At 45.2% G+C, this 12,273-nt stretch overlaps 1 protein-coding gene, 1 long non-coding RNA gene and 1 pseudogene across 3 annotated transcripts; 2 read left to right on the plus strand and 1 right to left on the minus strand.

Annotated features, from left to right (window-relative positions):
• Positions 1-164: 164 nt before the first annotated feature.
• Ccdc51 (coiled-coil domain containing 51) lies at positions 165-11,386 on the minus strand. Of its 2 annotated transcripts, XM_013359377.4 has the most exons (4): positions 11,263-11,386; positions 2,990-3,309; positions 1,611-1,775; positions 165-1,138 (listed from the first exon to the last, which is right to left on the minus strand). In XM_013359377.4, exons 2-4 carry the CDS (start codon positions 3,296-3,298, stop codon positions 383-385), a joined length of 1,230 nt encoding a protein of 409 aa, XP_013214831.1. In that variant the 5' UTR covers positions 3,299-3,309; positions 11,263-11,386; the 3' UTR covers positions 165-382. The 2 variants fall into 2 exon arrangements, with proteins under 2 accessions (XP_013214831.1, XP_040125593.1); XM_040269659.2 differs by lacking the exon at positions 2,990-3,309.
• Positions 8,216-8,313, plus strand: LOC120884723 (U6 spliceosomal RNA; annotated as a pseudogene).
• On the plus strand, positions 11,321-11,667 carry LOC144376243 (uncharacterized). Its single transcript, XR_013436476.1, has 2 exons — positions 11,321-11,512; positions 11,611-11,667. It is a non-coding gene; the product is annotated as an uncharacterized LOC144376243 (long non-coding RNA).
• Positions 11,668-12,273: the final 606 nt, after the last annotated feature.

A 12,273-nucleotide genomic window follows, 5' to 3' on the forward strand; every position in this document is an offset into this window, starting at 1 on the left:
ATTTCCACTTTACTGACTTCTGCAGAACACTTTTACAGAGGCACAGATGAATGAGCTCCCATCCACAGATCTAAGGTACAACTTCAGTGTACTCTGAAAGGGTAGGTAGGCTTTCTACTATATGCCAGATCTCCAGTACTCCAAAACAAGTACAGAGCACCACCTTACATTCTAAGACATTTTAATTGCACATTCAAAGTTGTGATAATTAATGTAAATAAGCATTGCCTGCAAAGCAAAATACATGCAGATGGTAAGCCATGCAGATGGTGTTCAGACTCAGGCTGAGGCTGTATATGTCCCAAGACTTGCTTCATCACTGGAATTCACTAATGAAAGCCACATTCTATCCCCTTAGACCTTCAATAGGCAGATCCAGGGGCTAGCTGGCCTTGAGCAGCATGTAGAGCACAGGCAGTGTCGCCATAAACGTCACACAAGTGACCAGTGTGCTGTAGATGGTGTTCCTGTTGCCTTGAACTTTTACCCTCTGCTCCATGTCAGACAGAGCCAACATCACACTCTGCTGTTCCAGCAAGGAGCCAAGCAGAGCCCCATCTGCTGGCTCCACCAAGCTTGGGTGTGCTGCAGCCTTTGCAAGCTGAACCACCCCAGCCATTTGGCTGCAAGTCTTTTCCAGGCCATCAAGCTGCTCTCGTAAACCCTCTAGACAGGAATGGACCTGCCGAGAATGACTGAGCTGCTCTTTCAAAGCAGCTGAAAGGACATCTGTGTCTCTCTCTCGATCCGGGGAAGTACCTGCCAGTAACCCAGATCCCTGGCTCTGCCCAGCATGCACCAGGCTCCTCAGGTCTACCACGAGGTTGTGGAGGTCCCTCTGTTGGAGGGAATAGCTAGACGCCTGTTCACGGATGGCCTCTTGGAGACTCACAGGCCCTTTCTGTGCCTCCACAAGTAAAGCCTTCAGTTCCTGTAGCCGAACACGGTTTACATAGGTGGAGCCAGCCACACCAATCAGGGCTCCTAGGACTGACCCAATGAGAGACCAGTTCTTGGTCCTCTCGGCCCTTGCCCGCTCCTTCTCGTGACTCTCACGCACAGCTGCAGAAAAAAGGGAGAACTTCTCACGCTCAGAGTCTTCTGCATGCATATAGGCAATGCGGAGCTTCTTCTCCTCCTGTGGAAACAAAACATGTCACATAGCAGCAAGAGACCCTGTGGCTACAGCCAGTGGCACCTGGGTCACTTCTCTGCCCCTGGTTCCACTACACTTGCTGAATGATAAAGGCCACATAAACCTGGCTAGGTGTAGGGGCAGAGAAACAGGGAGTGTAGAAGTAGTGGCATGATATTCCCATCTGGGCAGTCTTGGGTCTGGCCAGAAGTGCACTTATATTTCCCAAAGGTGTTTTTTAGGAAATGATGTGTCTGGAGCTGCCTGGGCTGGTCCCTCCAATAATCTGCCCTTCTTAGTAATCTGGGTCCTAGAATGTCAACCCCACTACTCAACAGGAAGAACATGAACAGGCTCTGGAAGCATGGGGCCCTACCCCTCCACAAGAGCTTCTGGTTCACCTCTTAGTCTCTCTACAATTTACCAGGCAAGGGGCCCTGTGCAGGTGAGAAAGGCTACCTCATAAGAGGCTTACCTGCAGCATCCTGTGCTCCAGAGTAGCCAGTTCCAGGTACTGGTTATCTTCCCTGGAAACACGGTCCAAGCGATCCCTCACCTCCTTCAGCTTTGCTTGCTGAACTTCCAAGTCCTCCCGAGCCTCTCGGACAAGCCCACGAGCCACCATGAACACTTTCTCTGCCTGCAGAAAGAACAGCAGAGGTCATCAGTCCCCTCCCTCAACACCCACACAAGCTCAACTCCTTGGCCAAAAAGGCAGTGGTTAAGAGGTCACTGGGGTGTCAACTGCAAAGGGTAGAAACAGTTCTTTTGATGCTCTTCCTGGCTCACCCAGTGGTATAGCCCTGGGCCACACCCCTCCAAATCACCAGATTTATCCATTCAAACAGAAATAATGTGCCCCTGAGAAAGTTGAAAACAGCTAACAATGCATATAATTGGTGTTCACTAAATCCAGCCAACTCAGATACAAAGCACAGTAGAACCCATGTTCTTACATTGTTTCCCATGTATTACCTTACTTATGCCTCAGGACAAGGCCATCAAAGGCATTGCTACAACTCTCCAGTTTATACACGAGGAAAGTCCAGCTTGGCCAAGCTCACAATCCTCAGATTCTTCCTGCCTTGCTACAATGTTTTGTGCCTAAGCAGGAGTGGGACTAGAGGTGATACAATGAATTTCTGCTGCCACAAAGGACTTGACAACTGCCTCAGGCCCTCTACCTTCACATAATAAGGCAGAATCACACACCCCTTGCCTGGAAGTCTCACCACCAACCCTCCCTAACAGTCTGTGAAGGATGTTCATTGGCTTAATTGAATATATATTAATGGCCAAGGACTTACTGGCACACAGCAACTATTTTCACAGAGATTAGGGGGCATAGTTACATAGAGACCTTCATCCCAGACGTGTCAGACCCAGGTTTCCATGCAAGAATAAGTCAAATCCCTCCTCCAGAGATGTTTAAGAAAAGGAAGGTCTGGCCAGGCGCAATAGCACACACCTATAACCCCAACAACTTGCAAGAGGAACGCAAGTTTAAGGCTAGCTTGGGCAATTTAGCAAAACTCTTGTCTCAAAATAAAAATAAGAAAGGGCTAGTGGTGTAGCTCAATGGTACAGAACCCCGGGTTGGAAGGAAGGAAGGAAGGAAGGAAGGAAGGAAGGAAGGAAGGAAGGAAGGAAGGAAGGAAATAAAAAGTTCTGGGGATATAGCTCAGTGGTAAAGCAGCCCTGGGTTCAATCCACAGCACCAAAAAAAGAAAGAAAGGCAAATTTGGAGTGGTTTCCCAGCACCAGCATATGGCTGATAACTTACCTGGTAGTAGCCAACATAGCACATTTCCCAAGTCTGAGGGCAGGGCCAACCACCCCAAGTCCCCTGCTCACCTCAGTCACATTTCCCTGGGCCTCTCGAACCTCATTAAGTCCAACAAATTCTTCATATCTGTCCCACCAAGTCTTGGCTGTAGAGGTCGCCCTTTGTTGAATGTTGTGCCCCAGGGCTCTTCCTAGTGCTGGGAGGCGGTGATATAGCCCAAGGGCTGCTTCCTCTGGTCGCTTATCCCCAGGCTGAGTGGGGCCTGGGCTGCAGAGAGTCCTGGCCACAAAGAGGTCCCTTCCAAGGAGACCCCTTCGCATCAGTACATGGGATAGATCCATGATGTGCTGCATGGCAAACACAGGACTACACCCCATCAGCAGGAGATCTATGAGAAGGACATCAGAGAGATGAGCTCACAGCTAAGAAAGGCTGGACAGAAGCTAAGTCTCAAGGTCTAGGGATAGTTCTGAACAGATTCACACTAAAATTATCTAAACCACTCTGTTCATCCCAGAGACTGCAGCCCTGTGGTAAGTTTCCCCCAGGTCTCCTGAACAATGGAACACATTCGGGGAAAAGCTTATGTAGAACATCATATCTTCCATGTTCCTCCATGACACCACTCAAAACAGACCTTCCCACCTCCTTGCATCTCTCTGATGTGACCTGGATGATAATTCTACAACCCAGTTTTCTGATAATTTCAAAGAAAGATACCAAACCTGAGTTATGTCCTTGCTGACAAAGCCTCACAAAGATTCATGAAAACTTCCTGGAAAGTGATGGAACTGAGGGCAATTCAGAGAAGATTAAGATCCAGGGTCATTTCTGGAAATAACCCTCACATTCAACTTCCCAGACTTCTGAAGCCATCCTCCCATTGGGTAAGCAAAGTTTCAATTATGTGCAAGGACATAAAGACACAGGTCATTCATATCCCAACAAAGAAAACTCTCATCACTCTTTGAGAAGATAATTCCAGAGGAAGAAAAAAAAATCTGCTTTCTCCAAAGAGAACAGCTTTTCTTAGGTTCACAAGCCTTCTCCTGCCATCTAACTCAACTTTCCAGACTACCAAGTCCCAGTCTCACATTTCTTGAGAGCTTTTTCCTTCCTCTCCAACTTCAGGCACTGCTCAACAGGTTAGGTTTCTCTAGTTTCCCTTTTAGCCTTGCTTTGATGTTTGGGCCTTAACAATGCCTACTTTCCCGAATATGAACAACATAGTGAATCTCCCAGTATCCCAGAGTCAGGCCTTGCCCAGCCCAAGAACAGCACTAAAAAGGAGGTCAGTTACCCATATTCTCAGGAAAACCTGGCACCACCTTCTGGCCAAAGCACATTTCAAAGCCCCTAAACACTGATCCTAGCTGTCAGAGTGACATCTGGTGGCCAAATAACCAAGTCAGTCAGAAAAAAAGCAAAAGGAGCTAGGCACAGAAAGATTGAGGGAGGTACATCAGATGCCAAACAGAAAGGCTTCCTGAGGTAGGATGATGTGAAACAGAGATCTGCCCACAGCATCCCAGCCTCAACCTCATCACCTGTGAAGAAGCTCAGGCCCTCATGAAAATAAGCCTCATGGGCAGGGACATGCCTTCTGGTCACAGTGCACCCAAGCTAAGAGCCATTAAAGGGTCTTAGCTTCCTTTTAACAGAGGTTCCAAGGTGTGCTGTATAGGAACCCCCAGCCTCATTCATAAGGCTGGGAACCATGGAAAATCACACTTTCCATGCCCCAGTGAATGGGTGAGCCTCAAAATCCTCAATACTAGTGCCCTCAGCACACAGACCATGGCCCCACAACAGCCCTGCCAGTGTACCCTTCACCAAAGCAACATGGCACTGCACCCCACCAAACAGAGCACCCACTCTCTTTCCCAGCAACACTTGGCAAAAAGGGTTCATCACCTTGGCTATCACCACTCCCTCCTCTTTCCCTCTCTTGATCCTACTCCATGATCAAGGTTGTTCCCTACAGGCCCCTCAAAACTTCCAATTTTTTAGGTTCCTATTTCTGCTTCTCAAATTTCTTCTCCAGCCTCTCTGCAACTTTTGATACCCTCTCTTCCTGAAATCACTGCCCTCTTGGCTTCCTCCAATCTGCTCAATCTCCTTTCCTCTGGCAGAGGCCCACTCGTGGACCCCAAGAGAGTCACCCATCCCTGGGAGAGATGATAGCTACAGCATCCACATGTGCAATCTCAGCTTCCTCTCCTGCCTTCCATAGACATTCTCCATACAGCAGCCCAAAGGTCTGTTAACATGTGAGAGAGATCGTATCTTTCAGCTCCCAGTTTACCTAGCATGAACCCCAAGCCTGGAAGCAGCTAACAAATCTCTCAGCCCTTACCTTCTTCCTTCTCTCCATCACTGTACTCTGCTCCAGCCACCTTGACATGCTAAGCAGGATCCTATCACAGGCTCTATGCCCCGCTGCTCCTCCAACCCAGGCCTCTCTTCCTCAGTAAATCTACATGGCTTATCTTGACATTTATGTCTTTCCTCATAGCTCACCTCTCAGTAAGGCCTTCCTTGGCCACTCATTGCATGGCCATCCTTCCTGCTTCATTTTTCTCTATTAGACATCCATTTCCTAACTAAGAACATAAGTTTGGTGACACAGGGACTTCATGAAGAAATGTGTCAATAACATTTGGAGTTGTTTCTCCACTCCTTTCCCTCCTCTCAGCCTCTCTGGCCCATCCCAATCCCTGGCCTATCTTCCCCACTTAGGTATCTTCCAGACCCTTTAACCAGCAAAGGGAGAATGGTACTGGCAGAGGTAAAAGATGGAAAGCACTTGAGGTTGTCCAAAACCTGAAAGGCAGTCAGTGCAATGCAGGAGTAGAAGCAGACAAGGGTGGATGGAGGAGAAGCTAGACAAATGGACAGAGGCTCAATTGAACAGGGTCCCAGGAGTCAAGCTTGGAATCTTGCCCCTCCAAATCCATTCTCCCACTCCATCTAGATGACTATCTCCTGCCAACTGCTCTTTCTTCAACCCTCTTTTATCTGTACCTTATCTTCATTCACAGTTGATGCCCTACTTCATTCCTCACCAAGAAAATATGAATTTGGAAGGGAGCTTCCAACAAACTCCCATAATACCTTCCCAACTCCCGATTTCTGCTCCATTTCCTTTCTCTCTTTACTCTTATTATTCTTTTATTATTCTTTTTTTTTTTTAATGTTGTACAAGGGATTGAACCCAGGGGCACTCTACTACTGAATCACATCCCCAGCCATTTTTATTAATTTTGAGACTGGATCTCACCAAGTTGCCCAGGCTAGACTTGAACTTGATGATCCTCCTGCCTTAGCTGTTTTACAGGCATATACCACCACACCTGATTGGGCAATTGCTTTTTGATGACCATACTGTAATAATTCAACAGAGAAAAAACACTCATTTCAAAATGGTGTTGGGGGCTGGGGAGCTCAGTCAATAGAGTGCTTGCCTCATATGCACAAGGTCCTGGGTTCAATACTCAGCACCACACACACACATATATATATATATTTTTTTTAAAAAAAATGGTGTTGGGCTAGGAAAGGAGGCCCACACCTATAATCCCAGCAACTGACTATGGCAGGAGGATCACAAATTCAAGGTCAGCCTCAGCAATTTACCTTTTGTCAAAAAAATTAAAAAGCCTGGGTATGTACCTCAATGATAAAGCACCCCTGGGCCCAGTACTCCCCGGCAAAAATGGTGTTGGAAGAGCTGGGGCTGGGGCTCAGTGGTAGAGCGCTTGCGTAGCATGCGTGAGGCACTAGGTTCGATCCTCAGCACCACATAAACAAATAAAGATATTGTGTCCACCAAAAATTAAAAAATAAATATTTAAAAAATGGTGTTGGAATAACTGCAAAAGAATTAATTTAGACTTGTATGTCACACTATATACAAAAATTAACTTGAAATGTATCAAAATCCTTAATGTAAGATATCAAACTACAAAAATCTTAGAAGAAAATAAGCAGTGACTTCTTAGATGTGATACCAAAAGCACAATAAACAAAAGTTAAAAAAAAAAAAAAAGAGATTAAAAAAAAGAGAAAGAGAGAGAAAGAGAGAGAACTGGACCCTACCAAATGAAATACTTTTGTGCTTCAAAAGACAGTATCAGGGCTAGGATTCTGGCACAGAGGTAGATGTGTAAGGCACTAGGTTCAATTCTCAGCACCACACATAAATAAAATAATTAAGTAAAGATCCATCGACAACTAACAGAAAATATTTTTTCCAAAAAAATACACTATCAAAGCCAGGCGTGGTAGTGCATGCCTATAATCCTAGCAGCTCGGGAGGCTAAGATAGGAGGACTCAAAGCCAGCCTCAGCAACTTAGCAAGGCCCTAAGCAATTTAATGAAACCCTGTCTCAAAATAAAATATAAAAAAGGGGTAGGGATGTGGCTCAGTAATTAAGTGCCTCTGGGTTCAATCCTCACAACCAAAAAAAAAAGATGATGACACTATCAAAGACATAAAACGATATGGGCTAGAAGTGTAGCTCAGTAGTACAGCACTTGCTGAGAATGCTTGAAGCCCAAAGTTTGATGTCCCAGCATCACAAAAGAAAAAAAAATGAAAAGTTTATAGAATGAACTCCCCATCTCTCTTGATTCTCAGGATAAAGAATCTATGCTTCTAGGGAAGACCAATGCATGTACCAGGTCCCATTTCCTCTCCCTCCTCAGATACTGCTCAACAATTGATGTGGCATCCCCTTCAGCAACTGCCCCATTTCTATGTTCTTCACATCAGACTCTTCCACAGATTGCCTGAACTCACCGTCTCCACTTTTTTGCCTCCTGTTCTCTCACAAACCCTGTCTGCTTTGGCCTTCATACCCACCATGCCACTGGAACTGTACTTGTCTGGATCACCACACTACTAAATCCAATGACAAGCTTTCAGTGCTCATCTCATTTGCCCTGTCAGAAATCTGTGCCTCATGATAGCAACCTTCTTCCTTCAAATGCCACTTTCACTTGGATCCTAGTCCCCCACTCATCTCCCTAACCTCTAAACATTTGCCTCAGGGCTCAGGGCTCAGACTTCTAATACAATATTTTTAAATGCTGGGTACATAATGGCGCACACCTATAAACCCAGTGGCTTGGGAGGCTGAGGCAGGAGGACCACAAGTTTAAAACCAACAATTTAGCAAGATCCTGTTTCGAAATAAAAAATAAAAAGGGCTGGGGATGTTGCTCAGTGGTTAAGCACCTCTGGGTTCAATCCTTGGTACCAAAATAACAAAAAAATGCTATGGTATTGGGTGCTCACTTCAGCAGCATAAAATTGCAATGATACAGAGAAGATTAGCATGGCCTCTGCACAAGGATGACACAAAAATTCATGAAGCATTCCATATTTTTCTACTATGTATAACTACTTTTAAAAAAGAATTAATACTAATGAAATTATGCCTATGGAATAAATAATGTTAGATCTTGATTCATTGTACTTATAGATCATTAGTAGCCCTATTTAGATGACAAATTACCACACACCCAAGGTGTTTTAAAGGATTAAATTAAATCTGTTAGATCTATACCTGGCAGAACAAAATGAGAAGTGGTAGCAATTGTTATTATTGATTATAATGAGAACAAATAAGTACTTGATGTTGGTGGCAAATATGTTCTTCCAACAAAATTGTCAAGTGAGTATTAAAAAAAAAAATGCAAAAGAGCTGAAGTGCAGTCAAGTGGCAGAATGCTTACCTAGAATGTCCAAGACCTTGTGCTCAACAACCAGCACTATTTAAAAAAAAAAAAGGGGGGTGGGAACTAGGGTTGTGGCTTTGTGGTAGAGTGCTTGCCTAGCATGCTTGAGGCACTGGTTTCGATCCTCAGTACCACATAAAAATAAAATAAAGGTATTATGTCCACCTATAACTAAAAAAATATATATAGGTTGTGGCTCAGTGGTAGAATACTCAGCACGTACGAGGCTCGGCACCACATAAAAATAAATAGATAGATAGATAAAAGTATTATGTCCAACACCAATTGAAGAATATTTAAAACACACACACACACACACACACACACACACACACACACACGGATGAAAATGCTTTTAAAAATGATTGCGGGGGCTGGGGATGTGGCTCAAGCAGTAGCGCGCTCGCGTGACATGCGTGCCGCCCGGGTTCGATCCTCAGCACCACATACCAACAAAGATGATGTGTCCGCCGAGAACTAAAAAATAAATATTAAAAAAAAATTCTCTCTCTCCTCTCTCACTCTCTTTAAAAAAATAAAATAAAATAAAATAAAAAATAAAAATGATTGTGGTAATGTCTGCACAGCTCTGATTATACTAAAATCTACGGACTGTAGATGTTAAATAGGTTAATTGAATTGTATGATAAATTATATATCAATAAAGCTGTTATTTAAAAAAGAGAGAGAGCGCTTTGAAGTATAGCTCATTGGTAGAACATTTGCCTAGAATGATGGGCTCAATCTCTAGCACCTCAAACCCAAAAATTAAAAACTATACTGACTTCTCCAATCCAGACTTCTCCTCAGGATTCAGGCTTATTTATCAAACTGCCCAACCCTTATCTTTGCTTAAAAACTAATAGAGTCGGAAGGGAATGTAGCTTAGTGGTTAAGCACAGGTCCAGTGTTCCCTAAGACCCTGGGTTTGATACCAAGCACCATAAAAAAATAAAATCTAATGGTAAATCTTATCTTCCCCTCTATTTTGGTTTGGTCAGTTTTTCCTGGCTGTGACCAAAATACCTGACCAGAACAACTTAGAGGAGGAAAGATTTATTTTGGTTCATATTTCCAGGAGTTTCAGTCCATGGTTGGCTAGTTTCATCACTTTGAGCCTAAAGTGAAGCAGAACATCATGGCAAGGACATGGTAGAGGAAAGCTGCTCAGCTCATGACAGCCAGAAAGCAGACAGGGAAGAAGGATCAAGGATAAGATATAGTCTCCAAGAGCATGCCCCTGGTGATCTACTTCCTCTGATCATGCCCTACCTGCCTACAATTTCTATCTCCTCCCAGTAGTCCATTCAAATTATTAATCCATCAAATGGATGGATCTACTGATGAGGTTAGAGCTCTCATGATCCAATTATTTTCTAAAAGCCCTACCTCTGGACATTGCTGCACTTCCTTCAACACATGTGTTTTGTGGGGACATTCCAGATACAAACCATAAAGCCTCCCAAACCTGCTTTTCCCATAACCTTCTCCATCTTAGTTGATGGCAACTTCAAGTCCAAATGCTCAGCCTGAAAACCTCACATCCTCCAAAACTCCTTACTTTCTCTCCTATCCTGACATCTAATTGATCAGCAAATGTCCACTGGGATCACTCCTCCTTTTATCTCTTCTAGTGCTACCAAATGGTCCCAATGACCAACATCCCTTTCCTGGATTATCCCAAAAGCCTCTTGACAGGTTTCCCTACTCTAGCCCTAATAGACTACTGTCAACAGAGCAGCCAGTGTTCCTCTCAAAACACAGGTGAGACCACGTCTCTGCTCAAATCCTCAAATCTTTTCTCACAAAGTAAAAGTCAGTCTTTTCCACAGCCTACAGGGGATAGAGCCCCAAGCTCCCATACCTCTCAGACCTCATTTCCTACTATTCTCCCTTTCCTCACTCTGCTCCAGTCACATGGACTTTCATGATGCTAGAAAACACTAGACTGTTCCTCCTAAAGGTTTTCCAATCCTTAAGTGACCAGTGATCATGGTCAGCACTGCTTGCTCTCTGGCTTTAAGTTTTGCTCAAATATGAATTCCTGGGGAGGTCTTTTTGTGGCCACCCTATCAGCAATGGCCATCCACCCTTATCCCAGTACTCAATACCCACTTTCCCTCTTTTTCTCCTAAAACATCTCATGAACTCTGATATGTATTTCACTTTTATACTTTGTTTATAATCTGTTTCAGTTACATTTAAGCTACACCAGCACAAGAAGTATTGTTCACTGCTGAATCTCCAGAGCCTAATATACTATCTAAATATAGTACATACTCAACAAAAGTACAATGGATGAATAAACAGAATTCACAAACAAGTGCACTCCTGATTATCTTATAAAAACCAAACTCCTTCCAACGACTTCCAAAGTTGTAGGATCTGGTGACTTAGAGCCCTCCCACTTCTGCCATCTTCCTATCTCCCTTCAGTAACTACTTTCTGAATTCAAGAAAAGCTCCTGGCACTTGCACTCCCCTCTACCCGGAATCCTCTTTTTTCCGGTGCATGCAATTGCAGGCCCGGCGCATTCAGGTCAGGTACCTTTCCCACAGTTCCAGAGACCCCTGGGGAAACGACCCTTCCCACTTGTACCTGGTACACCTAATCTGGAGCACTGGAGCTATAACTCCGACAAAGCATCTGCCATTCAGTTGACCTCTGACCCTTTAGCGCCAGCCCCTGGAGAGCCGCATCCTGCAGCGGGAGGGCAACTTCCTGACTAGGACCCAATCAACGGGCCCGCAACGCGGTATACGAACAGGAGGCGGGACTCGGATCTCCGTTTCCGGTTTAGGAACAAGGTCTGGGGTAGGGGCGGCAGGCGCCATGTCCGGCCGGGAAGGTAAGTGTGTTCGGATTGCGGGGACCGTGGGGAGGTGCTGAACGGCCGGGAAGGGCCCGGCGGCGGGAACGGGCTGACCGTGCTCCTGTCGCCTACAGGTGGCAAGAAGAAGCCCCTGAAACAACCTAAGAAGCAGGCCAAGGAGATGGATGAGGTGAGAGCGGGCTCGGAGGCGCGGTCGGAGCGGGCGTGCGGAGGGACTGGGAGACTTGCCTGGAGTGAAACTTGTGCTTCTCTCTAGGAAGATAAGGCTTTCAAACAGAAACAAAAAGAGGAGCAGAAGAAACTTGAGGAGCTAAAAGCGAAGGCCGCGGGGAAGGGCCCCCTGGGTAAGTGAGGACCGAGGGGCGCTCAAATCGGACACATACTTTGAGCATCTTTAGGGATGAGGGCCGAGATGTTCCCTGTATCATTGGTGAGCTGCGAGGTCTCAGTTCCTGGTGTCCGCCCCGGCGGATCGCCCTAGCCAATCTTGGATTTGAACGCAAGCCAGAACTGGAGAAGGTAAACCTTTAGCAAAATCCTGACAGTATCCCTTATCTGAAAAGAAATCTTACCTTCCAGGCAGTCTTGAGCTTTCATTCCTAGGAAAGCTGCAGAAATTTACCCCAGGCACAAATTTATATGGTTAGGTTTATGAATATTTTTCTTACATGCTTTCTTGCCCCAAATTTGTAACTAACTGCTTATTGGTTTTGTTGTGTTATGTTGTGTTTCTTGGTACTGGGGACTGAATCCAGGGGTATTCTACCACTGAACTA

The sequence above is a fragment of the Ictidomys tridecemlineatus genome, chromosome 3 (genome assembly GCF_052094955.1).
Source record: "Ictidomys tridecemlineatus isolate mIctTri1 chromosome 3, mIctTri1.hap1, whole genome shotgun sequence".
Classification (NCBI taxonomy): Eukaryota; Metazoa; Chordata; class Mammalia; order Rodentia; family Sciuridae; genus Ictidomys; species Ictidomys tridecemlineatus.

What these genes read in the sequence shown, in the direction of transcription:
- Ccdc51 (XM_013359377.4), bottom strand. Translation starts at nt 3,298, where the DNA reads ATGGGGTGTAGTCCTGTGTTTGCCATGCAGCACATCATGGATCTATCC. An exon ending in CCCAGGGAAATGTGACTGAG is followed by an intron (nt 1,776 to 2,989) that starts GTGAGCAGGGGA and finishes TTCTTTCTGCAG; the next exon opens with GCAGAGAAAGTGTTCATGGT. An exon ending in TGGAGCACAGGATGCTGCAG is followed by an intron (nt 1,139 to 1,610) that starts GTAAGCCTCTTA and finishes TTGTTTCCACAG; the next exon opens with GAGGAGAAGAAGCTCCGCAT.